Source organism: Agelaius tricolor, unplaced genomic scaffold, assembly GCF_023055355.1.
Source record: "Agelaius tricolor isolate 1412-34295 unplaced genomic scaffold, bAgeTri1.0.p SCAF_5, whole genome shotgun sequence".
NCBI lineage: Eukaryota > Metazoa > Chordata > Aves > Passeriformes > Icteridae > Agelaius > Agelaius tricolor.
Genome location: NW_027269265.1, coordinates 11,348,397 through 11,375,378, shown reverse-complemented (window position 1 = coordinate 11,375,378; position 26,982 = coordinate 11,348,397). Strand labels below are relative to the sequence as shown.

Below are 26,982 nucleotides of genomic sequence, written 5' to 3'. Positions count from 1 at the left end.
GCTCAGCCGGGGCGCGGCCGGGCGGGCGGAGCGCGGTGCCGGCCGGTGTCCCTCTGCCTCGGCATGTCCGACTCCGGCGGCGGCGGGGGCGGCGGCCCCGGCGGCGAGGAAGGCGGCATGGAGGTGTCGGGCTCGGCGGTGCAGAACGTGGCCGACGTGTCGGTGCTGCAGAAGCACCTGCGCAAGCTGGTGCCGCTGCTGCTGGAGGATGGCGGCGAGGCGCCGGCGGCGCTGGAAGCGGCGCTGGAGGAGAAGGGCGCCGTGGAGCATATGCGCAAGTTCCTCTCCGACCCGCAGGTCCACACGGTGCTGGTGGAGCGCTCCACACTCAAAGGTGAGGCGGGAGCGGAGCCGCCGCGGTGGCAAAATGGCCGCTGCCGGCCGCGGCCGCCGCCCTGCCACGGGTGGGAGGGGCGCGCCTCCGCCGCGGCCCCGCTCCGCCTCAGCGCGGCCCCGGCCGGGAGGCGCCGCGCCGGGCACCGCGGGTTCGCTGTCGGGCTCAGGCGGTGGCGGCACAGCCTGGGCTGCGGGCGGGTCCCGCTGGCCGCCGGCCCGGCCTCCCCCGCCGCCTTTGTTCCGCGGTCCGGGGCCCAGGCGGATGCGCGGCCGGGCTGTGGGTGCAAATCCGGGCGTGCCGCGGCCGCGGCCGGTCCTGCTTGGAAAGGCACCTAAAGTGCTTCGTCAGCCGGCCGTGGCAGCGCTGCTGCGGCAGGCAGGCTGCTCGGGAAGTGACCTCCTGGGCGAGGCAGAGAGCCGCTCTGAAACAGAGCGAGAGCGCCAAAACCCCGGATAAAGGGAAAAAAATAACCCCAGCCTGAATCGACCTGTAAAAAGCGTCGTTTCATGGTTAAATAGGTAGGTCCTGTAATTGACAAAGGAAGATGTGGACCTTGCCGTGCCTTTGTTTCGTTATCAAAGCCTGGTGGCCGTGGTACTTGCTCTCAGAACCGCATCAAATGCTGCATGAAATACTGCAGCCAAGCTGAGACTGTGGCTGGAGTGTCTTTGTTACTCACGGCTGCTGTAACTGTTTATTTCGAAAATGACTTGTCAACAAATCTGTTGCTAAATAGGCTCTTAGTGTCACAGAATGCAGCCTAATATACAGTGACAAAATACAGCAAGGTTTCATCAATAATGCAGGCTTTTACTGTTAAACAAGCCCCTACAGTCCGTAAATGGCTACCTGCCTGCCAGCGTGAGCTTGCAAAATTGTATTAAACTTCTGAATCCCTACTCCTAGTATGATGGTGGTTCTGTTCCTGTATGTATCAAATCCTAAGAAAATCACGTTTCACATTGCGTTATTTAACATGCCAACAGAAACAATTTAACGTCCTGATATATGCCCTGCAGTTGCTGCACACAGAGAGAAACATCAAGAAGGTTCTTTGATTCACTGTCTATTAATTGTAAACTTCAGATGTTGCTCAAAAACACCCCATCATTGTTTATTTTTTGCCTGTATCCAGATTATCCTCCTCTTTCCCCTTCCAAAGTTTGAGATGTCTTTTCTAGTAGGGTTAATTTTCTCAAAGAGAACAAAAGAACAGCTGTCTTTATGAATTCATGATACAGTGTTTAATAAGGTTTAAAGAAAACCATTTAATATTAATGCAGATGATTCCTGCATTTTTCCTATGCCTGGATCATAAGAATGGTTATCCCTAGTTCAGGTTGGAAATAATATAGTAGTGATCAGTTATCTCCAGGCTCATGGCATAGATATTGTTATATATGTATGCATAAAAAGAAATTGAGAGACTCATTACATGTCAAAAGCCAAATACTAATTTATGATGCACAGATGCCATTTCTGTCCATGTCTTCTTGTTTAATAGCAGTTACTTGGGCAGAGTGGATTTTGTGAATGACAGCCAGGTGTTCAAACTTAACAGATCTGAAATTTCCAGCAGCATATGGAGAGCTCTGACACTGTTAAAAACTGTTATTATTGAAGCTTGTCCATGGACTGCATAGCATGAAGTAGATTATTAATTACAAGTACAATAAAACAGAAGCCTTATTTCTGCATAGTGAAAGCAGCTCTCTGGTATCACCAGCTCCCCAGCCTGCAGGGGACAGAGCAGGACAGAGTCTGCTGTGATGTGTCCAGTCAGAGTGTGTCCCCCAACCGGGAGTAACCTTCTGCACCGAAATCACTGCATTGCAGCACGGCTGCCTGCATCCTCAGCAATTACATCATCTGTGATGCACTGCCTGTGCTAATGCCTGAGTACTTCCCACAGCTTGGCTTTTTGTTCTGCCAAGAGATTTTTGTTGTTGTTGTTGTTGTTCAGAGACTTTATTTCCAAATCATTTTCAAAGTAGATATCTGAAAATACAAAGCCACCTTTGGAAGAAAAAAGCAGCTGTTTAATGTTCTCACTGAAGCATAGTTGTCCTGGCAACATACCTCTGCAAATAAATGCACATTCTGTATTGCAGATTTCTCTCTCATATAACTCTTCTGTGAGTTATAATTCACTTACTCTAATGCTTTATTATTTTTATAGCAACCTAAATCTTAATGGAGATTTGTTTAAAGACAATGAACCCATTCTGCATCTGAGACTTATTGCAAAGCTACATTTCATTTAATTTAGTTAATTAAGTTGGTGTGGAGCTTAAAGGTTAGAAAATAGTCTGGTAACAGCAGAAGGTGGTTGAGAAGGAGTGGCAGATGTGTTAGAAATTATTTCTTACATACTATTTTTTTGCAGAGGATGTGGGAGATGAAGGAGAAGAGGAAAAAGAGTTCATTTCCTACAGTATCAGCACTGACATTCATTATGGAATAAAGTCAAACAGGTGAATTAGTAAAATAGATCTTAACATTTGTACTCTATGTATGTAAAACTTGTATAAGCAAATTTACTTGCTTTACCTACAAATTTACCTTCGGTTTACCAATTGCTTTCAGGCAGTGTTTTTATTCAAGCTTTTCAAGGCAGAGGCTCTGATAAAAAAAGGGTGTGTCATGAGGCTGAAAGGAGTGGACCTAGGACTTCTAGCTACAGAGTTAAAGAAACAAAGTTTTATTAATTTTGGCATACATGCAGCTGTAACATACACAACTTATGTTCAATATTCTTTGGTTATATCTGACTGTTACATCTTTGTTGCTTATATTGAGGCATATTTGACTCTGAAGCTTTGTAAAATGTTTTTTTCTTTAGTGCGCCCCTATTTCAGAGTCCTTATTGATAGCTCAGCTTGCTTATTGCTGAACTGTAAAGATATATTTATTTGGAAAACTTATATTCAAGTCTCTTAGAAGAAAGGTTGTGAAGTATGATGATACAGATTGCCATTTGACTCCTAAAGTTGCAGTCAGATTTAAGCTGTTGTGTCATTTAAGTGTCAGGTGATTGGTTAGTAACTCTCTCTTCTCTGTTCCGTAGCCTGGCGTTCATTAAACGTACAGCAGTGATCGATGCTGACAAACCAGTGTCTTCCCAGCTCAGAGTGCTCACTCTCAGTGAAGATTCTCCATATGAAACACTGCACTCTTTCATTAGCAATGCTGTTGCTCCCTTCTTCAAGTCCTATATCCGAGAATCTGGCAAAGCAGACAGGTAATTCAGTAGAAATGCTGCATTTCTGTGCTAATGAACTAAAGTGTATAATGATTAAAAAGTAACAAACAGCAGTGACTCTTCAAGATGAATCCCATGAATTGTTTAAGCACACAGTTGGTATGATGCTGTTGCTGTTTCTGGGGAAACAGTTCAGGTCTAAATGTGTTATGTACGGTTTTTTGGTTTGTCTTCTTATATGTAAACCTCTGTGCTTTTTCAGGGATGGAGATAAAATGGCTCCTTCAGTTGAGAAAAAGATTGCAGAGCTTGAAATGGGTCTCTTGCATTTGCAACAGAATATTGAAATTCCAGAGATCAGTCTGCCTATTCATGCAACCATTACTAATGTTGCCAAGCAGTGTTATGAACGTGGAGAAAAACCAAAAGTTACAGATTTTGGTGAGAAGGCTGAGGATCCATTGTTCCTTAATCAGTTACAGTCTGGAGTCAACCGCTGGATTAGAGAAATACAAAAGGTAACCAAATAAAGAACAGGGGGAAAAAGCAACTAAGTAATAAGCACTTCTGTGTAGTACTGTGCATCTTCACAGTTTAACTGGGAAAATGCTGCTTGTGCAGGATGCTCTGAAGATCTCAGACCAGGTTTTTGACTCACCAGAGACATTGGTCTAAATTAGACTAAGTCTAGTCTAAAATTAGGCTGAGCCTAGTCTAAATTGTTTGACAAATAACCAAGAGTATGACTTTGTTTTACATGTTGTAATAGACTCAAGTGACTGGCAGTAATCCTGTGAATTTTGTAACTGTTCTTCAGATCTTTACAGATTGAGCAGCAGATTGATATAGCAGATTGAGGAACACATCTGATTTGGCCTGTTTTGTTATTTGTCCCTGGTCCATCCATAAGCACAATGATTGCTCCAGCCCTATTTTATAATTTCATACTTCTGTTACTTTTCAAAAGAACTGATATTCTGCTGGTGTTACTCAAAAGCAGCATCTGAGATACTAGTCTGGCTTTTTGCCTCCGTTGCACAAGAAACACCTATCGCTCATGGAACAGTGTTGTCTTTTCTTGCTTAAGAGCATAAAACATTTGTTATCTTGCCTGGCTCATCTGCCTTTAACCAGAATACAGACACTGCTCAGGAAAGCAGGCAGGTGACATTTTTAGGCTATGCTGAAGATTATTACATGAGGGTCCTAAAACCAACCTTTAGGATCTCTGGAATTACACTTGTCACATGTTGCATACAGTTCCTACACTCTTCAAAGAATGAGTGCCAAAACTGTCTGAGGTTGGGTTGTTAAAACCTGGCAGTTGTTGAATGTTTCAATTATATTTTAGCAAGTTTTTACAGCTGAAGCATATAAATTGAATGCTTTTCTCTCTCCCTTCTCTTTCTCTCCATTACCTTGCAGGTGACCAAATTAGATCGAGATCCTGCATCAGGCACTGCATTACAGGAGATAAGTTTCTGGTTAAATTTGGAAAGGGCTCTGTACCGCATTCAGGAAAAACGGGAAAGTCCGGAAGTTCTGCTGACTCTGGACATTCTGAAACATGGCAAACGTTTCCATGCAACTGTCAGCTTTGATACTGACACAGGTAAAATATCTGTTCAATAACATTTTTCTCAAATGTCCTGCAACTTAAGCTGTTAAAAAACCTGAACATTGTGGTACAAAGAGCAGTGCTGTTTAGAGGAACCAGATAGAGATTTTGGTCAATGAAATGAAAAGTTATATTCAAAATCTTTTCCATTTAGGTCTGAAACAGGCATTGGAAACTGTGAATGACTATAATCCACTGATGAAAGACTTTCCACTGAATGATTTGCTGTCTGCCACGGAGCTGGACAAAATCAGACAGGCCCTTGTTGCAATATTTACCCATTTGAGGAAGATCAGGAACACAAAATACCCAATCCAAAGGGCATTGCGTTTAGTGGAGGCTATTTCAAGAGATCTGAGCTCTCAGCTGCTTAAGGTGTTGGGTACCAGAAAACTGATGCATGTGGCCTATGAAGAATTTGAAAAGGTATGTTATGGCTTTGTGATACTGGTTGCTGTATTTTTGTGTTGGACGGTGACTTTTGGGAAGGATTAAATTTGGAAGCTGAAGTTCCTGTTCTAAAACTTTTTTCAGGTAATGGTTGCATGCTTTGAAGTATTCCAAACCTGGGATGATGAATATGAGAAGCTACAAGTTCTGCTGAGAGATATCGTGAAGAGAAAAAGGGAAGAGAACCTGAAGATGGTGTGGCGCATCAATCCTGCTCACAGGAAACTCCAGAGTCGTCTTGACCAAATGAGGAAATTCAGGCGTCAGCATGAGCAGCTGAGAGCTGTCATTGTGAGAGTCCTGCGACCTCAGGTAATCTTGGTTGTTACAAAACAGAAAATCTGTGTGGCTTCTTCAAGAGTGTTACTGTTACTTGAAGTTAGCAATACGGATGTAGTGTAACATTCAGTTTCCATGTTTAGTTTTGAACCCTTGCTAATAGGCTTAGCTTGAATTCTGACTTACATTGCATAATACATGCTCATGTTCATAAACTCAGCAAGTCTGTACATAACACAGAGGAGATTAATAAATGTTTAAATCCTTGAACTTGGCTAAACCACAGTGGAAAATGAGATTATGCTGCACAGTAGTGGAAGTTTGTAAAGTAACTGTGCTGCCCTGTTCCTACTGGAAGTTAATTCTGAAGCATGACTGAAGTTTGTTAAGAATTTATCACTGATTGGCTGAGGGTTTGTGCAATATTTTTTAGAACCAATTGCATTTTGCTACTTCAGGGAAATTTTGAAGTATCCAGCTCACTAAACTGTGATTCTAATACAGGTAACAGCTGTTGCCCAGCAAAATCAAGGAGAGGTACCTGAACCACAGGATATGAAAGTAGCAGAAGTCCTTTTTGATGCTGCAGACGCTAATGCAATTGAAGAAGTCAATCTTGCTTATGAGAATGTTAAGGAAGTAGATGGATTGGATGTTTCCAAAGAAGGTACAGAAGCCTGGGAGGCAGCGATGAAGCGCTATGATGAAAGAATTGACAGAGTTGAAACAAGGATAACAGCCCGTTTGAGGGACCAGCTCGGAACAGCAAAGAACGCCAATGAAATGTTCCGAATCTTCTCGCGCTTTAATGCCTTGTTTGTGAGACCTCACATTCGTGGTGCCATTCGTGAGTACCAAACACAGCTGATCCAGCGTGTGAAGGATGATATCGAGTCTCTTCATGACAAATTCAAAGTTCAATATCCACAGAGTCAGGCGTGTAAAATGAGTCACGTTCGTGACTTGCCTCCTGTGTCTGGGTCTATAATTTGGGCAAAACAGATCGACAGGCAGCTCACGGCTTACATGAAGCGTGTGGAGGATGTCCTTGGCAAAGGCTGGGAGAACCATGTGGAAGGTCAGAAGCTGAAGCAGGATGGAGATAGCTTTCGCATGAAGCTCAACACTCAGGAGATCTTCGATGACTGGGCAAGAAAAGTTCAGCAGCGCAACCTTGGCGTGTCTGGTCGCATTTTCACCATCGAAAGCACTCGTGTTCGAGGCCGAACTGGAAATGTCCTGAAACTGAAAGTCAACTTCTTGCCAGAAATAATTACACTTTCAAAAGAAGTCCGAAACCTGAAGTGGCTTGGTTTCCGTGTCCCACTAGCAATTGTCAACAAAGCTCACCAAGCAAACCAGCTCTATCCATTTGCTATTTCTCTCATTGAAAGTGTCCGCACATATGAGCGAACGTGTGAGAAGGTAGAAGAGCGTAATACTATCTCACTGCTGGTCGCTGGCCTGAAGAAAGAGGTGCAGGCTTTGATTGCAGAAGGAATTGCACTCGTGTGGGAATCATACAAGCTGGATCCATACGTACAGCGCTTGGCTGAGACTGTCTTCAGTTTCCAGGAGAAGGTTTGTATTTTCTCTCAAAATCTGCAAAACTTTTGCATTTCTAATTCAGTCATGTGTGGTTATCCAAAAGTGTCATTGTATAGCTGAGAACCAGTTTTGCAGCTCTTGGTTTAAGTAGCTGACTGAGTCAGCACAAATTGGCCAACTGGATGGATCTTTTAGTATGCTAAAATTGCTATTAGCAATACTGTTTTCATTTTGATATTGCTAAAATCAATGGTTTGCTGCATCCAAATAAAAATACATGATTAACCATTACTGAATAATTATTATTTCCCTGATCTAACCTGTCAAACTCAACATTCCATTTGTTCTAAACTGTCTTAGGTGGATGATCTGCTCATTATTGAAGAGAAGATAGACCTGGAAGTGAGATCATTGGAAACATGCATGTATGATCACAAGACTTTCTCTGAAATCTTGAACAGAGTTCAGAAAGCTGTGGATGATTTAAATCTTCATTCATACTCAAATTTGCCAATCTGGGTCAATAAGTTGGATATGGAGGTAGGTTTGAGATTGAGAAGTAGTATATGTTTAGAGGTAACATTTTATTCATGTGCAAAATATTTTTTGATTATTGTCTTTATAGTCACCCAGGGAGACTTTTCTTTATAGTCAACCAGGGAGTTAATTCTCATTCCCTGAAAATTTCAGTGCATTTTTGATATGCAGAAGATGCAAGACCCGTGTTGGGGTTTTTTTACTGTTAACTTTTGGGATCAGTTAATTCAAAGGGAATTTTGTCCTTTGAAGAAAAAAAGTTTGATGCAGTTTTACAGCCTAGAGGATGCTGGGGAGCAGGGTAGATAAAGGGTGGTGGAAATTTGCTATCCTGGTAGCAAAGACTTGTTGCCATCATATTGTTTGCTTCTGCCTGTTAAGTTTCAGGTTATTGGTCGCTAGGCCAACTTCAATATGGTAAAAATTGTCTAATTACAATAAAGTCCATGAGGAGGGGGAGAAGCTTTGAATTATATTCAGTGCAAATTTACCAAAACTCCTAAACCTCTTTAATCATGGAATGGTTTGCATTGGTAGAGACCTTAGAGATCATCTAGTTGCAGCCCCATGCCATGGGCAGTGATGCCACTGATTCAGTAGCTCAAAGCCCCATCCAGCTTGGCCTGGAACACTTCCAGGGATGGGGCATCCATAACTTCTCTGGGCAACCTGTTCCAGTGCCTCACCACCCTAATACCTAATCTAAACCTCCTTTCTTTCAATTTAAAGTCATTATTCCCTGTCTTATTGCTACAATAAACAGTAGCAATAAGGTAATACCCTAATAAACAGTCCCCCCAATTCTTGTAGGCCCCTTCTGGTGCTGGAATGGCTTAGTAAAGGAGCAGTTCTTTGAGGTGCTGTAGTGTGCCTGTCAGAATATATTGATAGTGGGGATCTTCATGCAGTGAATATGCAGGTTTTTCCTCCAATGTCCCTCATTTTCTTTAGATTGAAAGAATCCTGGGTGTTCGTTTGCAAGCTGGACTGAGGGCCTGGACCCAGGTTCTTCTGGGACAAGCAGATGACAAAGCAGAAGTTGACATGGATACAGATGCTCCTCAAGTGAGCCATAAGCCTGGTGGTGAACCCAAGATCAAAGTAAGTTTTCCTGTGGCTTTTTTTGCATTAGATTTTTTTGGTTTGTTGGGTTTTTTTCTGTATTGTCAATTAACTAATGCAGAAATTATTTTTGAGGCCTATATGGTAGATAAATATTTCTTCTTGCATCTGTTTTTGGAGAAATATTTTCCTCTTTCCGTTTAAGTGCAAGTTGATTTTTAAAAAGTACTTCTTGAAGTTCAAAATTCTTGTCTATATGTAGCAGTATCTGCCAGTAAAACCAGGTGTTTTTACTATTTCTGCAGAACATTGTACATGAACTAAGAATAACCAACCAGGTGATCTACTTGAATCCACCAATTGAAGACTGTAGATACAAACTTTACCAAGAAATGTTTTCTTGGAAAATGGTAATCCTGTCACTGCCAAGAATTCAAAGTCAGAGATACCAGGTAAGTGTAATGAAGCTGTATCTAAGTCTGAGCAATTGCTTTCACTTATTAATTAACTGTCCTCAATATATTAATGTATTGACCTAAAACCAAACCCGAGTGCCTTGGAAATCCCAGTATATCACAAGTGTAACTGTGGCTCTTAGGTTGGAGTGCATTATGAGCTGTCTGAGGAAGAGAAGTTCTATCGTAATGCATTGACAAGGATGCCTGATGGCCCTGCAGCTCTGGAGGAGTCATACTCAGCTGTCATGGGAATTGTGACTGAAGTGGAGCAGTATGTCAAGGTAGGAGGCTGACAGGATATAATGGAACAGCTAGAATTAACATGGACTTTCAGTTTTCCTGGGGACTGGAGGGAGACACGTGTTTTGGAATATACTGGAGAAGTTCTGAACATTGTGAAATACCTCCAATAGGTTTGGCTGCAGTACCAGTGTCTGTGGGACATGCAGGCTGAAAATATATACAACCGTCTTGGAGAAGACCTGAATAAGTGGCAGGCCCTTTTGGTTCAGATAAGAAAGGCAAGAGGAACATTTGACAATGCAGAAACCAGAAAGGAGTTTGGACCTGTTGTCATAGACTATGGCAAGGTGAGAAATCTTAATTATTAGCTGTGATAAATGCATTGAATTTCAGAATAGGTGTATAACAGAAAATAGCAAGGGTGACAACTTACTGTTATGTAACATTATTCACTTGTAGGTACAATCAAAGGTGAACTTGAAGTATGACTCCTGGCACAAGGAGGTGCTCAGCAAATTTGGCCAAATGCTTGGTCAGAATATGACAGAGTTTCATTCACAAATTTCTAAGGTAAGAAAAGTCCTAATTCCAGTTTTTGACTTTCAGATCAGCTTTTGTAGAATGCTAAAACACTGATTTGTGCCCTTAACAGTCCCGTCAAGAGCTGGAGCAGCATTCTGTGGACACTGCTAGCACATCAGATGCCGTGACATTCATCACTTATGTGCAGTCCTTGAAACGTAAAATCAAACAGTTTGAAAAGCAAGTTGAGGTATGTTTGTTGTCTTTTGCTAATGTTTCTGACTTGTGGAAATGTCAGGCTTAGCTCATAAAATGCAGCTTCATCATAAAATAATACTCAAGTTCTCTTAAAAACAGATTTGAACTTCGTATTCTGAAAAATCCTGTGAGCTCTATAGTGAGCATTTATTAAAGTGTGTTTATTTAGCCTTGCAGCTTAAATTTTTTGTTTTTAACTTAAAACCACTGTGTCTTGTAGCTTTATCGCAATGGTCAGCGCTTGCTTGAGAAGCAAAGGTTCCAGTTCCCTTCCTCTTGGCTCTACATTGACAACATTGAAGGAGAATGGGGTGCCTTCAATGACATCATGCGGAGGAAGGATTCTGCCATTCAACAACAAGTAGCAAATCTGCAGATGAAAATAGTTCAAGAGGATCGTGCAGTGGAGAGCCGAACAACTGACTTGCTGACAGACTGGGAGAAAACAAAGCCTGTAACAGTAAGTAGTGATGGTTAACATTCAGTGAATGAGGTGGATTTTCTGCATTCAGTTTGTTTTTATGCTTTTTTTGCAGTTTTTCATTTTAGGTGATTTTTTTTAAGGGTTCTGTAATAACCAGCCTGTGTTGATTTTTGGTAATAGTTGCAGAGGGAAATTTACCATTAAAACATAGACCTCTCTTAGGTGCAGAAAAGTAAATTACTTCATTGACTAAGAGAGCTTTGTCTGAAACTAGTATATGTCAGAGGTATGCAGGTAGGAGGATTCAGAAGCAAGCTGCTTTTTGCCTTTTTTTTTTTTTTAAGTGCTTTTTAGCAAAGCAAAAAACTGCATGTAAAAACTAAATGAGAATGTGGAATGGTATATTGTCTTATTGTCAGCAAAATAGAAATGTAAAAACATGAGACAAACCAACATTTATATTTAGTCCCTACTTTTAACTTGCCTTCAGCGTAACTGTAGGATTATTGGATTAATGTATCCTGTGCAAACTTTAGGGAAATCTGCGTCCAGAAGAGGCTCTTCAGGCTCTGACCATTTACGAAGGAAAATTCGGCAGGCTGAAGGATGACCGTGAGAAGTGTGCCAAGGCCAAGGAAGCTCTGGAGCTTACAGACACTGGGCTGCTCAGTGGCAGTGAAGAGCGTGTCCAGGTACAACTTGTTCACACACCTTCTTGCCTGTTTTGGATAAAAATGTTTCAGTTCCATCATTTTCTCCCTCAGGAGAGTGACCTGTAGTGTGTGCTCTACCAATACAAGGGCACAGTCTCCACACTGACTCAATTGTAGCCTTCAGAGCTTGTCCATGATCTCTTCCTTGACTGTCTTACTCTTTTGAAACTGTTTTGTGAGCTGAGATGGAAAATTTCATCTTGGTCACTTGCTGTTGCAGTTCTGTTGAACTGGCAAAGGTTTTTGTCCAACGGTTTTTGATGGATTAGAAGTATTTTGTTTAACTCACCCATGCTATTGACTTTGAAGAAATTAGGAATAACTGCTGATGTTTGATACATTCTTTATTACAGGTAGCCCTTGAAGAGCTGCAGGATCTCAAAGGTGTCTGGTCTGAACTCTCTAAGGTCTGGGAACAAATTGATCAAATGAAAGAACAACCCTGGGTCTCAGTACAGCCTCGCAAGGTACTTCATTTTTGTGTACATTAACAATATAACTGCTCCAAGTGTATGCAAATTAGGAATTAGACCTCTTGAGACAGACATGCTCTATTATCAGTCTAGATCATTTTCAGTGTTTAGGTGCCTTTTCCAATATCTTGGGAATGTGTTTCTTCTGAAGGTAAGCTAAAAAATACTCACAGGATTGTCATAATTTAAGTAATTATACAGGGAATATATGCAGTTTCCATAGTTTGAGATTGGACTGCATCTACAGAGAAGAAACTGCTGTTTTTAAATAGTCTTTTGGACCTCATTAGAGAAACTTCATTATACAGTTGGGTAAACAGCATTGATTTTAATTCAATGCTCAGGAGGTAAAGAGCAGAAAGAACACTAACCTATAAACTAACTGCCTGTGACAAGACTGCATCATGAATCTCAATCAGACCAATAAAATTACATTCTCAGCTGCAGAGTAACCACATCTTAGGCAAACAAGGATAACACTTGTAAATGCTGTCCTGTTGCTAATGTCTCATTAGAGAAAGTTTTCCATAACAAATGTATAGGTAAAATGCTTTTGTGTTACTGACAGCTTCGACAAAACTTGGATGGTCTGCTGAACCAGCTGAAAAACTTCCCTGCCCGTTTGCGACAGTACGCCTCCTATGAGTATGTCCAGAGACTTCTGAAGGGCTACATGAAGGTAAGCTGCCCACATTTCTAAAATGCATGTGTTTTATATTCAAGTTCAAAGATGTAACTTGCTTTCTTCTTTTCTGCAGATAAACATGTTAGTTATTGAACTGAAATCCGAGGCACTTAAAGACCGACACTGGAAACAGCTGATGAAGAGGCTTCATGTTAACTGGGTTGTCTCAGAATTGACCCTGGGCCAGATCTGGGATGTCGATCTACAGAGAAATGAAGCAATTGTCAAAGATGTTCTGCTTGTGGCTCAGGGAGAGATGGCTTTGGAAGAGTTCTTGAAACAGGTTAGTATCAGCCCTTGTATGTATGCATGTAATAGCAAATCTGAGGGTTGCTGTTAAGTGGCTACTTGTGTAGTTAACTTGTCACTCTGAGCTATTGGAACAAGTGCCAAGACTCCATGGTTTGTTCTGTTTTGGGGAGCAATTTAAAGCTTTGTAAACTTCCTCTGATGAAACTTGCATTATTTGGGAAAAGCAGTTCTTGGTAGTAACTGCAAAAATCCCACCTGGAACTGCATCATAGTCTCAGTATTTTTAACAAAAGCTTAAGTATAAAGCCAGAATCTTTGGGTAAAAAAATAGTATCTGACTACTGTAATACATTTCTACTTTGTAACTATGTTGGAGCAGAAATTATTGATGTCATATCTTAAACATCTTTTTCTTCAGATAAGAGAAGTGTGGAACACCTATGAACTGGACTTGGTCAATTACCAGAACAAGTGTCGTTTGATTCGTGGATGGGATGACCTTTTCAACAAAGTCAAGGAGCACATTAACAGCGTGTCTGCTATGAAGCTGTCACCATACTACAAGGTAAAATGGAGAACAAAGCTAAAGAATTTTTGTTTATTTCTGCCTTCCCCTTCTGTTTAGTTTATATTTTTGTCATCAGGGACTATATTCACCATTTAAAGCTGACAGACTGTTAATTGTATAATGCATACTTTGTAACTCTCAAAAAACTGTTTCCTCTAATAATTATTAATAGACAAACACTTTATCATATCAAAATGAATATTAATGTATTAATGTATTAAAAATGTTTAAACTTCAGGTGTTTGAGGAAGATGCCCTTAGCTGGGAAGATAAGCTGAACCGTATCATGGCCCTCTTTGATGTTTGGATTGATGTCCAGAGGCGGTGGGTCTACCTGGAGGGAATCTTTACTGGCAGTGCAGACATCAAGCACTTGCTGCCTGTGGAGACCCAGCGGTTCCAGAGGTAACTTCTTCATTTTGTTGTTTTCTTGCCTCCCTTGGAGCACCCCGTGGGCAGGCCTGAAACTTCATGACTCACTGTAGCACTCTCTGAGTTAAAATACTGGTTGCATTCTTACCTGGTCCAGCTGGATTACAGCTGCTCTGGATACAAGTTCATCAAGCAAAGAGGTGCAACTATGGCAGAAAATGTAGGAAATGGGGTGATGCACAATTTTTAGAAGATGATTTGGACTCAGTTCCTGTCAGTTACTTCAAGGGTTTTTCTGGTATTGTGGCTGCAACAAACAGGCAAATTTCTGTTGCTGCAGCCTTTAATCTCACTTTTTAAACATTATTTACTTCCTCTCTTTTAAGTTGGTCTGATAATACTTATTCCACACACTTCCAGTAAGATCCAAGAATCAGATTTATGCATCACTTCAGGAAGTAAAGATAATTAGATCTGCTCTGGACTTGGTAGATTGAACATTACAGAGAAGTGAGATTTTGTTGTTCAGGGCTTGAGGCAGATGAAGAGAAATTTGGGGAATTTAGGCTTGTTTCCTAGAGCTGGTACAGCCATTAGAGGTGGAGTGGTCATTTAGAGACAAATAACTTTGGTGTTCTGTAGGCCTGTGGTTGCTGAGTTTGCACTAATGTATTGTGTTATTTTACTTGCAGCATCAGCACTGAATTCTTGGCACTCATGAAAAAGGTGTCCAAATCTCCACTTGTGATGGATGTTCTGAACATTCAAGGTGTGCAGAGATCATTAGAGAGACTGGCAGACTTACTTGGGAAGATACAGAAAGCTCTGGGAGAATACTTGGAAAGGGAGAGGTCCTCTTTCCCTCGGTAAGCAGTTGACTCCTGAAGTAATCTGATGTTTCTGTGCAGGAATTGGTGTACTGCTCTGTAAAGCCTCTACCAGTCCTTCTGTGGTGCATATATATGAGATGTTATGACCATTTACTTAGTTATTGTCTATATACATAATTCAGTTACAGCTACTTCTCCAGAAGTGGGGATGAAACTTCCCTTACTTGCTCATCTGTGGCTGGTTTCAGGATTTGGATATTGCCTAAGGAACCATTGCAGTTGATTTCTGTAAACTGAAGAGGTTCTTCTGCCATTTGATTAAAGGACAGTGTCTAAATTGTCACAGTCCAGTATTTAGGTCATTGATTTTGACTTACCCATAGTCTTCAACTAGTTTGTCACTTAGCATGGGAAAATAAGAGTGAGGGAGGTACTGAGTGGGAGTTCTTCTTCCTGACAGGCAATTCAATCCCAAACTCCACTGTTGGTATTTCAGAGATGGATAAGAAAATTATCCACACTATGGAGCATGTGTACACTTCTGTATGGTACACTTGAACTTAAAGGTAGCACTGGGGTGTAACTGCTGGCAAATTTGTGGATCATGCACTCTTGCAGTGTTGAGGAAATGGTTGTCAATTACTTCCATATAGTGGCCATGGATGAAGCATAAATTAAAAGTGATAGTTGAAGTTCTGATACAGATCTGATTTTATGTGATTAATAGGTTCTACTTTGTTGGTGATGAAGACTTGCTTGAAATCATTGGAAACAGCAAAAATGTGGCCAAGTTGCAGAAACACTTCAAGAAAATGTTTGCTGGAGTTTCTAGCATTATTCTCAATGAAGACAATTCTGTGGTTCTTGGAATATCCTCACGTGAAGGAGAGGAGGTATAGCTGCAGTACTTCTTTTTAAATAAAATTCTGAAAATAAGTGGATGTGCACTGACTTAAACCTTTAATTCTTGCAGGTGCTGTTCAAAACACCCGTCTCCATCACAGAACACCCCAAGATCAATGAGTGGCTCACTCTTGTTGAAAAAGAGATGAGAGTTACCCTTGCTAAATTGCTTGCAGAGTCTGTTACTGAAGTAGAAATCTTTGGAAAAGCAACTTCAATTGATCCAGCAGTCTACATCTCTTGGATTGACAAATACCAGGTATTAATGTGGAACACTTAAGTATTCTGCAGCTTGGTTACTTCAGCAAGGAAAACTATCTGATGAGGGTTTTTTTACACAGGCTCAGCTTGTTGTGCTGTCAGCCCAGATTGCTTGGTCTGAGAATGTGGAGTCAGCCCTCAATGGTGGAGGTGGAGACAACAGTCCTCTCCAGTCTGTACTAGCCAATGTTGAGGTCACACTCAATGTCCTGGCAGACTCTGTGCTGATGGAGCAGCCACCCCTTCGCAGAAGGAAGCTGGAGCACTTGGTAAGTAAAAACCTCCTTTTCTCTTCAGGGTTTACAGGTGAGCATTTTTAAATTTTAATGAAAAAATTGATCAGTCTAAGACTTACTATTCCTCCAGGAAAAGATTTAGTGTGATTTAAGCAATTACATTAAGGCCTGATCCTCAATGTAGGTGGTGGTAGTTTTTCACTCTAGTCAGCTTAATGCATGATATCATATGATACACTGTCTCAGTGAATTGATCTTCAAACTGGATCTTCCAGGTATGGAAGTTACTGATTTTTTTCATTCAAATGTGAAATATGTCATTAAGTTGCTTATTATTGTAATCATAATATGCTTCTGTTTGTAGATAGGGATTGGAGGTGGGGGGAGAATTAAAATGATCTTGGGTTATTTCTAGAGGGAAATACCTGGTTTCTGGCAAGTAAAATACCAAGTTCAGTAGTGTAATGGGTTAACAGACTGACTGGGCCAAAGTGCTTTGCTGTAAACTAGGGAAGTCATTAGGAACAGTAGGCAACATTGTTAGTTTTGGCCTTGTAGCAACAAATTTTTAAACCAGAGACTGGTTTTAGGTCATGATTTCTAAGTGATGGCAATTCACTGTGCTCATCTGAGAAGCTGTAGGATTCCTGTCTTTATTGACTTGTATTGTTGTGGTGTTAAGGAGTTCCTTCCTTCTCCAGATCACTGAGTTGGTGCACCAGAGAGATGTTACAAGATCACTGATCAAAAGCAAGATCGACAACTCCAAATCCTTCGAGTGGCTCAGCCAAATGCGGTTCTACTTTGACCCAAAGCAGACAGATGTGTTGCAGCAGCTCTCCATTCAGATGGCAAATGCCAAATTCAATTATGGATTTGAGTACCTTGGGGTTCAGGATAAGCTGGTGCAGACTCCTCTCACTGACCGCTGCTACCTGACAATGACACAGGCCCTGGAGGCAAGACTTGGAGGATCACCATTTGGTAAGTTTGTGAGACAAGTGTATAAAATTCTTATCTTCTCTTATATAAGAATGAGTGGGTTAGGTCACTTAAAGAATCACCAGTGAGGAATCAGTAAAGGCAGGTTTAAATATGAATTTGTAAAAGCACAACACATATGGCAAGGTTCATTCTGTTACTTACTATATAGATAAAGCACACAAGGAAAAATCTGATGAAAATAAGTCTAAAATGGTATATGTGGAGACTGGGGACACAGAAGGAAAAGCAGGGATAACAGTCAGGGATGCAAAGGGGTAAGGGAGATTGCTATTGTGTTACAAGGGTCAGAGTGGACTCCCTTGCCAAACTTCACTTCAAACTGGATCAAGTCAAGGTCTAAAGGATTTAGCAAAACTTAATTACCTAATCAATACAATAATAGCAGTACTTGAACAATTTATTAATTTAAAACAAAATTATTCAGTAGCATTTTCTATAAGCACAGCAGTAATTTGATCAAAAAGTTTAGATTAATTATAGACCTAAATTGGCAACACTTGAAGGGCACACAGACATGAAGTATGCAAAGGTATACCTATGAAAAACTCACCTTAAATTCAGTGAAATACATCAGATGCCTTTGCAGCTCTCCAGAGATGAAGGGTTGGGTCTCAAGGAGTGGGGGATATCAGTCCAGGTTCAGTTGTCAACTTTCAATGGCAATCCTCCATTGCAAACTGGAGATGACAAGCTCCAAGAGGCATCCCACTGGGAGGGAGATCCTGGTCACAGCCTGCTGCAGTCTGGGAGATTTCAAAGCGTCTCACTTAGGAACACTGTTTATAGAGTTGCAAAATTACTGATTTTAGTCATCAGTAAATTTCCATCCTGGCCACAATCCGAGTTGGTGGTTGCTGGAACTTTCCTTGAAAAGTCCAACAACAAAAATATTATTCTACTTGTTCTGTTGTTCAGACAGAAAAAAGAGAAGTCTCAAGGCTATTTAAGTAGAAAACAGGAGCTTGTTAGACAAGAGAAGCTGTGGGAGCAGACAGGGTTTCTGATAAGCACAAGGGGAGCTAACTGGCGCTGTTAATGTAGGCCAAGGGCTAACATGCATTGCTGAGACTGTGGTGTGGCCTAGGATGGGGTTTAGGGGGTGGACTGGGGAAAGGATGTGCATCCCCACAATGCAGTGTTAACATGAACATGCAGTTTTAACTAAGATGGCGAAGAACAAAATGGTCTTTGGGGGAAGTCAAAAGAGTTTTAGATTTTGTTTGAGCCCTCTTGATTGAACAGGCACCTTCAGAATCCACATGCTGGCAGATTACACAAGTTGGCAGTGCTGTTCAGATGATAAACTCTAAAGCATGTCCATCCCATTTCAAAAACAGGTCCTGCTGGTACTGGTAAAACAGAATCTGTTAAAGCTCTTGGACATCAGCTCGGCCGCTTTGTGTTGGTTTTCAACTGCGATGAAACATTTGACTTCCAGGTAAGCTGTTTGATTAAAACAAGGTAGTCTTTGTTAACAAGCAGTAGGAATCTCTTCAGAACCCTGAAACAGCCAGCAATGTTTATTTTCGAGATGATTATGTAAAGTCCTAACTGAGCTGGTATCTGTTGGTCATATAGAACCTCTATAACAAAAAAATGCCTAAAGCACAAGTGGGACGGAACATTGCCAGAGCAGAGGTTCTGTGCTTTTGAACAGGTAGTTCTGTAACAGCAAATGGAGGGAAAGGAAGTACAGGGGCAGGGGCTTAAGACTGGCTTTAGGAAAGTATCTTCAACTATGTAGCTTGCATTGATAGGACTGGTTTAATGAGGAATAGATGAGAGTGTGAGATTACTGAAGTAGCTGTACTATTGCCAAATTATCCTTTACAACACAGATGTGCAGTTTACCTCAATGTGTGAAGAATTCTTCAAAACTAAGAAAATTTATCCAGACATTTGAAGATTATTGACATCTTCAAACTGAGAACCAGATGAAATGTCTCTAAACTGTAACACAGCAAATTATCTTAAAATGAAATCCTTGGTCAAGTGTATAGATAAAAAACAATATAAAACATGGACAAGGAAGCACTAAACTTTATGGATTCTGCCTGGTTTTTTTCCTCTGCAGCTATAATTTGACCAGATCAGAATGCCATTTAACCAGCATTTGGCTTGTAGGGGTGACTGTAAGAAAATGCCTAGGGAGTATTAATATCACAGATAATGTGATCCTCCTTTCCCCAGCTCACTTCCTCCCTCTGACAGTTAGAACAGTCAGGATGTCCCAGTGGGAGTGTGTTACTCTCTTCATGCTCCAGTGAACCTTTTTTAATGTACCATTTCTCCCCTTAAATCCACTTACACACTTGGTTCTGTAACATCTTCACCAAATTGTTACACTGTGCACTATGCACTTCATGAAAGGGCAGCTTCTTTTTGTCTTTTTTCAATGATTCCTAAGTACTTGTAGCAGAAAAGACAGTGAATAATTGATGCCTATTCATCTGAAACCAGTACATTGCAGACCTCCATCATGTTCCCTCTACAGAATCTTACCTTAAAGGTTGTTCTGTATGTAGAAAGGTTATCATACTCTGGCCATCCAATTTGCTCTTCTGAAATGTTTTGTAATTCTTGTACCCTCCTTGCAAAAATGGACTAGAACTGCACCTGATGTTAATGGTATCTGCAAACAAAACATTATGCAGTGGACTTAGTTTGCTTGTTTTGGAAGGACTGCAATACAGTGTGAAGTATAGGGAGCTATGATCTGTGGTTCTGTGAAGCAGTGAAAGCTGAACTTCAGAACCCTTTCATAACTCTTACAATACTACAAATACAGTAACCTACAAATAAATGCAGCTTCTTCTGCCTTGGATGTATTGTATAAAGTGCTCTTCTCTGCTCCTTTTGCCAATGCAATTGAGTGAATTTCCCCCTCTCTGTGCAGGCAATGGGACGCATCTTTGTGGGACTTTGCCAAGTGGGTGCATGGGGCTGCTTTGATGAGTTCAACAGACTGGAGGAGAGGATGCTCTCTGCAGTTTCACAGCAAGTTCAGTGCATCCAGGAAGCCTTGAGAGAGCATTCCAACCCCAACTATGACAAGAGTATGTAATTCTTCTCTAACATCCTTCATGCTTCTCTAACATCCTTCATGTTCTGTTGCTCAGTTATGTTTCTTTAAAACTGTGCAAGGATGAAGCTACTTTATGTCAAAACTTAAATATCTGATGTCACTTTCAGCTGGGAGAAATTCATATTGTTTGAGTTGCAGTACTAGAGAACTTGCTGTTCTTTACTGTAGGAAACTAAAATAGAATAATGTATGACTTCGGTTCTCAGAGTGATGGATCACTGACTCCGGTATAACTAAATGCACTCTCTTTTCAGCTGCAACACCCATTACCTGTGAGCTGCTGAACAAACAAGTCAAAGTGAGCCCTGACATGGCTATCTTCATCACCATGAATCCTGGCTATGCAGGCAGATCCAATCTGCCTGACAATTTGAAGAAGTTGTTCCGTAGCTTGGCAATGACAAAACCAGACCGTCAGTTGATTGCCCAGGTCATGCTGTACTCCCAAGGTTTCCGTACTGCTGAAGTTCTTGCCAATAAGATAGTACCATTCTTCAAGTGAGTAACAAGTTTGGTTGCAGTCAGTAATAATAGAACTTACTTCAAAGCTGTAATATTCTCCACAACTCACTAAGCACATTGTGCAGCAGTCATTTCAAGCAAAAGTTTCAAGTAAAGAATGACATTTACTGAGTGTTATGTTGTTTCATACTGAGAATCAAATTGAATTTTGTCTCTTGTGCTTCTTAGGCTTTGTGATGAACAGCTGTCCTCCCAAAGTCACTATGATTTTGGCCTGAGAGCACTGAAGAGTGTGCTGGTTAGTGCAGGTAATGTGAAGAGGGAGAGGATTCAGAAGATAAAGCGGGAGAAGGAAGAGCGTGGGGAAGTCGTTGATGAGGGAGAAATCGCTGAGAACTTGCCAGAGCAAGAGGTATTGTGTGTGCAAAGTTTTTTACTTTTGTGATAGAGGATGCACACTAAACAAAGAAAGTTACCCTTCAGTGTTTGCCATTTAGTATTAAGCCATGTGAACAAAATAATGTTAGTTACCAAAGGTCATTTGATAGCTTAAAAGCACCAAGTTAAACATGTCTTCTAAGTCCCTGAATCATAGTGAGAAAATTATTCAGATGAGGTGGTGCATCCATGACATTTATTGCTGCACAGCGTCTCAGCAATTAATGCCAAAAGCATAATGAAGAAACTCAAAAAGGACTTGCATAAACTGAAAATCACTAGAAAATCACTGGATAGTTCCAAAGTTGAAACCACATCAACAGTCGTTTTGACTAAGACTACCCTGGTCTGGTACTTATCAGTAAATTATTTAGTGAAGTTTTCCTTGTCAAACATGTTTGGTAAAGTGAACTTAACAAATCTTCAATGAAATGTGACTCTCTCTCTCTCTGCAGATCCTGATCCAAAGTGTATGTGAAACTATGGTGCCAAAACTGGTTGCAGAAGACATTCCACTGCTGTTCAGTCTCCTTTCTGATGTATTCCCTGGAGTGCAGTATCACCGTGGAGAGATGACAGCCTTGAGAGAGGAACTTAAGAAAGTGTGTCAGGAAATGTACCTTACCTATGGTGATGGAGAAGAAGTTGGTGGCATGTGGGTTGAAAAGGTAAAATATAAAACTGAAAATGTACAGTTGAAGTTTATGTATAAGACTAAATTTCCTTTTATATTATGAAAAGTCGAAAGCTTTTAAATTTTTCTTGTCTTAAACAAACTGTACCTAAAAGCTTAGATTACCTGCTGAAGTTAATTGGCACATTATTGTGTCACAGGTTCTTCAGCTGTATCAGATTACACAGATAAATCATGGTTTGATGATGGTTGGTCCCTCTGGAAGTGGAAAGAGCATGGCCTGGAGAGTACTGCTGAAGGCCCTTGAACGGCTGGAGGGTGTGGAAGGTGTTGCTCACATTATAGATCCAAAAGCAATCAGCAAAGATCACCTCTATGGTACTTTGGATCCAAATACCAGGGAATGGACAGATGGCTTGTTTACACATGTTCTGAGAAAGTAAGTCTGTAATAACAAAATACAAAATGGCTGGTACATTTGTGCCTAGGATAAACTCACCTTAATTCTCTCCTTCAATGAATATTTTCTTTAATATAGAATCATAGACAATGTGAGAGGTGAACTACAAAAACGTCAGTGGATTATCTTTGATGGTGACGTAGACCCTGAATGGGTTGAGAACTTGAACTCTGTTCTGGATGACAACAAACTTCTGACTCTGCCAAATGGAGAACGTCTCAGCCTCCCACCAAATGTAATGTTACTTTTTTTATATTGTGTTTATGTGCTGTGTATAAGCTTGTTGGTTTAATTTAATATGTACTAGTGTTGTGCCTCTTTCTCATCACAAGCAAAGTAGTACCGAGTTCAGATTGTGGTTTGCTGGAGTACAGGGTTTTTGTGGAAACATTTCATGTTACACTTACTCTGACCTTGTAAAACAAAATGGGAATTGTGTAGGTCTTATGGTAAATGTCAATAATGATGAACTTACCTTAGGGGAGAGTATAATGCTGATGTTAATTATTCAGAGTCTAAATGCAAATCTGCATATTTTAAAAGCTCTCTGTTTTTTCAGGGAAAGAGTGTTTGAATTGTTTTGGTTGATTGTTTTTACTCCTAAATGTTGTTTTAAATTTCTTTTTTCAGGTGCGTATCATGTTTGAAGTACAGGATCTGAAATACGCCACTTTGGCTACTGTGTCAAGGTGTGGTATGGTCTGGTTCAGTGAGGATGTTCTCAGTACAGACATGATATTCAATAACTTCCTGGCCAGACTAAGAAGCATTCCTCTGGATGAAGGTGAGGAGGAAGCTCAGCGCAGGCGAAAGGGCAAAGAAGATGAAGGAGAAGAAGCAGCATCCCCAATGTTGCAGGTATAACTTAGATTTCATTATGGGATAAAGTAGTAAAAATGCTTGTATCACAGGTACACCATAGTAGAATTTATGATAGCCTATCAAAGGAAAGCTGACTTCCTCTTTACATCTTTTTCCTTTTTATTTTTTTTTTAATATGAAGCATTTCAAACCTTAAAAAAAACCTTTTCTTTCTGCCTGGTAGTCCAATGAGAAGCAAACGCTTAGAGCAGTGTTTATCTCCCCCAACAGATTCAGAGAGATGCTGCAACAATAATGCAGCCGTATTTCACATCCAACGGCCTGGTGACCAAGGCGCTTGAGCACGCCTTCAAGCTGGAGCACATCATGGACCTGACACGCCTGCGCTGCCTGGGCTCCCTGTTCTCCATGTTGCACCAGGCGTGCCGCAACGTGGCCCAGTACAACGCCAACCACCCCGACTTCCCGATGCAGATAGACCAGCTGGAGCGTTACATCCAGGTAAATGCAGCCTGGATGACTGCATTAGTGACTCCTGTGTTTGCCTAGATTGAGTTACTCACTGGGCTTTGTTCCCTTACTCTAAAACCAATAGCTGCTGCTCTTGCTTCTTACAGAGGTACCTGGTGTATGCCATACTGTGGTCTCTCTCTGGAGACAGTCGTTTGAAAATGAGAGCGGAGCTGGGAGAGTACATTAGGAGAATCACCACTGTGCCACTGCCAACTGCACCCAACATACCTATCATTGACTATGAGGTAAACCTTTCTTGTGCTAGAAATGTTGCTCTTTCATTTTCTTAAAAGCTTGCTTTAGATTTTGGAGGCAAACCTGGAGAATAAGCTGCTAGACTGTCTTAAATTTTACAGTTTCACATTTTAACAAACACATCAAATTTGATGTCACTTAAAAAAATAAATTTAACTGAAGTTGAGCTGGATTCCTCTTCTAAATTGTCTAATCATGTTTTTGTACTTCTAGGTGTCCATTACAGGTGAATGGGTGCCATGGCAATCCAAAGTTCCTCAAATTGAAGTTGAAACACACAAAGTTGCAGCTCCTGATGTTGTAGTGCCAACCCTAGATACAGTTCGCCATGAAGCATTGCTGTACACTTGGCTGGCAGAACACAAACCTCTGGTGCTCTGTGGACCACCAGGATCTGGAAAGACCATGACCCTGTTCAGTGCTCTCAGAGCTCTGCCTGACATGGAGGTACACAAGAGACATGTGTGCGTGTGTATGTGTGTGTGTGTGCACATTGGGTGTGTGAATTACAGAGTAGTACCATATCTTTAATCCTTTTAAGATTAAAGATAGCATAGAACTTATTTCCTAGCTGAAACTCAGTGATAGCTTCACCTCAGTCAGTCATGTGTATATATAATAAAAAATAAAACTCATGTTGAGAATACAAATTCATTTCTCAAGTTCCTTAGCCTAAATCATTTCTTCTTTCTTCCTTTGCCACTTCAGTAACAGAGGAGCATTCCTGCATTCAGTATTTAAAAATACTGTGCATATGTTTAAGAGTAGCTCTCATCCTTCAGTGTATTGTATTTAGGTGGAGTGACAGTTACATGAGGCTATCATGTTCAAAACAGGGTTGGGCAAGAAGCTTTGCTGCATGGTAAATTGAGAACCTGCAGTGGGAAGCAAGGAGTATCTAAGCTGTACATAGCTGTATATATGTGGTAATATACCTGTAATGTGGATGGTGTATATACTTCCATTCTGAACAGCCAAACATACCTGTTTCCAGGACTCTTGATACACTCTCTTTCAGTCCTTAGTGTATTTTAATTTTTTTTTTTCCATTATACTCTTTTTAAGGTGGTTGGACTCAACTTTTCAAGTGCTACCACTCCAGAACTGCTGCTGAAAACTTTTGATCACTACTGTGAATACAGGCGTACCCCTAATGGAGTGGTGCTGGCTCCTGTGCAGTTAGGAAAGTGGCTGGTGCTGTTCTGTGATGAAATCAACTTGCCAGATATGGACAAGTATGGCACACAGAGAGTCATATCCTTCATTAGACAGGTTTGTTTTTCTTTGTAATCAACTGTATCAGAACAGCTACTTACAGAGAAATAAAACGTTCCATTGATTTGATTTTATTTTTGTGGTTTTGTTCCAGATGGTGGAACATGGAGGATTCTACCGTACATCTGACCAGACATGGGTGAAACTGGAGAGAATTCAGTTTGTTGGTGCATGTAATCCACCTACTGATCCTGGAAGAAAACCTCTGTCTCATAGGTAATGTGTCTAGTAAATTCTAGGTAAGAATGGAATAGGAATCAAAACTGAAGCATTGATTATGTAATCTGTTCTTAATACACTTGTTTAACAACAGCTGTGCTGAAATTTTGTTCCTTGCTTTTGCACTATCTGCTGCTTGGTTCTTACTGTGAAAGCCCAGCAGTGGACTCAGTATTAGACTGTTGAATCACAACAGTCTGAAACCCTTGAGAATGGGAGCAATCAAACCAGCTACAGCTGCTGCTGATGGTTTTGAATCAAGCAGTTCTTTAATTTTGGCAAAAGATAACCAAGAGAATACAGATAGTAATTTGACTTTCTGTACTGTGTAATATGCTAATCTTTCAGATTTTTACGACATGTTCCTGTGGTTTATGTGGACTATCCTGGACCAGCTTCACTTACTCAGATATATGGAACATTCAACCGTGCAATGCTGAGGCTGATCCCATCACTGCGCACGTATGCAGAGCCTCTCACTGCTGCTATGGTTGAATTCTACACAATGTCTCAGGTAACTTGTTAAGTGCAACTCCAAACTCCAGTTAGAATGCTTTCTTCTATGCTTCATTTAACATGAGTTGTTAGCCTTTCACATGGATAATATGTGTACAAGAACTCAACTAATTACTTGAGTTCTGGCAAAAATGAATTATGCTGTCACAGTAATATCTTGTAATGCCAAGTCCTGTAAAAAATACAGTGTAACTTTGAGATAAAGTAGCTAATTAAGTTTAAATTTTTAGGAGAGATTCACTCAAGACACACAGCCACACTACATCTACTCACCTCGTGAAATGACTCGGTGGGTGAGAGGTATATTTGAAGCATTAAGACCACTGGAAACCTTACCAGTTGAAGGCCTTATCAGGATTTGGGCCCACGAAGCCTTACGTCTCTTCCAGGACAGGTAAAAAATTCATGAGCTGGGGAAGCAAAACCATAAAAAGTTGCCTACTCCTTGCCAACTTTCATTAGAACATCAGACTAAAGTGTGTTTTATGTTAAATAACTGGAATACCAGTGAGAATATTTCATTTCGCTGCAGCTTGACTCTCTTAGGAGTTGTATCTGTACAAAGCAAAAATACACTTCAGCCATAGTGCTGCCATGTGGTGTGATTATATTCTTCCCATTACAGAGGATTGTACTCACTGACTTAATTCTTTATCCAGACTTGTGGAAGATGAGGAGAGGCGCTGGACTGATGAGAACATTGACATGGTTGCTCTGAAACACTTCCCCAACATTGACAAAGAAAAGGCTATGAGCAGACCTATCTTGTACAGCAACTGGCTGTCAAAGGCAAGTCAAAGTTTAAGAAAAAATAAACCCTGAAATTAAATAGGTTTGATGCAATTGAGTGATGCAGCTCTTATGACCATATTAAAGTGATAATCATTGCCCATCATGCTGTTAAATCGATCTTCAATAAATTTTTAATATTATTATCTGAAGTGAACTCTGCCACAAATTTAATACCTGTTTTGCCAGGGATGCTATTGTAAGAGCCACAGTGGAATGTAAAGGCAGTATAAAATAATATGTCTCAATAATACTGTGACACTACCAGATGACAGTTA

The 26,982-nt window shown here is 40.8% G+C and overlaps 1 protein-coding gene across 1 annotated transcript in view; it reads left to right on the top strand.

Moving 5' to 3' along the window:
* DYNC1H1 (dynein cytoplasmic 1 heavy chain 1) overlaps window positions 1-26,982 on the top strand; it is a 44,840-nt gene continuing 17,858 nt past the window's right edge. The window contains exons 1-43 of the mRNA XM_071426440.1: window positions 1-334; window positions 2,724-2,811; window positions 3,405-3,578; window positions 3,802-4,057; window positions 4,965-5,151; window positions 5,312-5,583; window positions 5,692-5,919; window positions 6,391-7,467; window positions 7,795-7,974; window positions 8,923-9,072; window positions 9,339-9,485; window positions 9,632-9,772; window positions 9,905-10,081; window positions 10,194-10,304; window positions 10,387-10,506; window positions 10,735-10,974; window positions 11,475-11,630; window positions 12,005-12,118; window positions 12,693-12,803; window positions 12,883-13,092; window positions 13,480-13,626; window positions 13,868-14,034; window positions 14,694-14,867; window positions 15,559-15,724; window positions 15,805-15,993; window positions 16,076-16,264; window positions 16,933-17,215; window positions 18,574-18,674; window positions 20,133-20,292; window positions 20,576-20,819; window positions 21,012-21,195; window positions 21,677-21,889; window positions 22,056-22,294; window positions 22,394-22,550; window positions 22,946-23,173; window positions 23,408-23,638; window positions 23,755-23,895; window positions 24,119-24,352; window positions 24,971-25,177; window positions 25,275-25,396; window positions 25,748-25,913; window positions 26,146-26,309; window positions 26,575-26,704. Coding sequence (XP_071282541.1) covers window positions 64-334; window positions 2,724-2,811; window positions 3,405-3,578; window positions 3,802-4,057; window positions 4,965-5,151; window positions 5,312-5,583; window positions 5,692-5,919; window positions 6,391-7,467; window positions 7,795-7,974; window positions 8,923-9,072; window positions 9,339-9,485; window positions 9,632-9,772; window positions 9,905-10,081; window positions 10,194-10,304; window positions 10,387-10,506; window positions 10,735-10,974; window positions 11,475-11,630; window positions 12,005-12,118; window positions 12,693-12,803; window positions 12,883-13,092; window positions 13,480-13,626; window positions 13,868-14,034; window positions 14,694-14,867; window positions 15,559-15,724; window positions 15,805-15,993; window positions 16,076-16,264; window positions 16,933-17,215; window positions 18,574-18,674; window positions 20,133-20,292; window positions 20,576-20,819; window positions 21,012-21,195; window positions 21,677-21,889; window positions 22,056-22,294; window positions 22,394-22,550; window positions 22,946-23,173; window positions 23,408-23,638; window positions 23,755-23,895; window positions 24,119-24,352; window positions 24,971-25,177; window positions 25,275-25,396; window positions 25,748-25,913; window positions 26,146-26,309; window positions 26,575-26,704 — 8,646 coding nt within the window. The 5' untranslated portion in view covers window positions 1-63. The remainder of the gene's footprint in view (window positions 335-2,723; window positions 2,812-3,404; window positions 3,579-3,801; window positions 4,058-4,964; window positions 5,152-5,311; window positions 5,584-5,691; window positions 5,920-6,390; window positions 7,468-7,794; window positions 7,975-8,922; window positions 9,073-9,338; window positions 9,486-9,631; window positions 9,773-9,904; window positions 10,082-10,193; window positions 10,305-10,386; window positions 10,507-10,734; window positions 10,975-11,474; window positions 11,631-12,004; window positions 12,119-12,692; window positions 12,804-12,882; window positions 13,093-13,479; window positions 13,627-13,867; window positions 14,035-14,693; window positions 14,868-15,558; window positions 15,725-15,804; window positions 15,994-16,075; window positions 16,265-16,932; window positions 17,216-18,573; window positions 18,675-20,132; window positions 20,293-20,575; window positions 20,820-21,011; window positions 21,196-21,676; window positions 21,890-22,055; window positions 22,295-22,393; window positions 22,551-22,945; window positions 23,174-23,407; window positions 23,639-23,754; window positions 23,896-24,118; window positions 24,353-24,970; window positions 25,178-25,274; window positions 25,397-25,747; window positions 25,914-26,145; window positions 26,310-26,574; window positions 26,705-26,982) is intronic.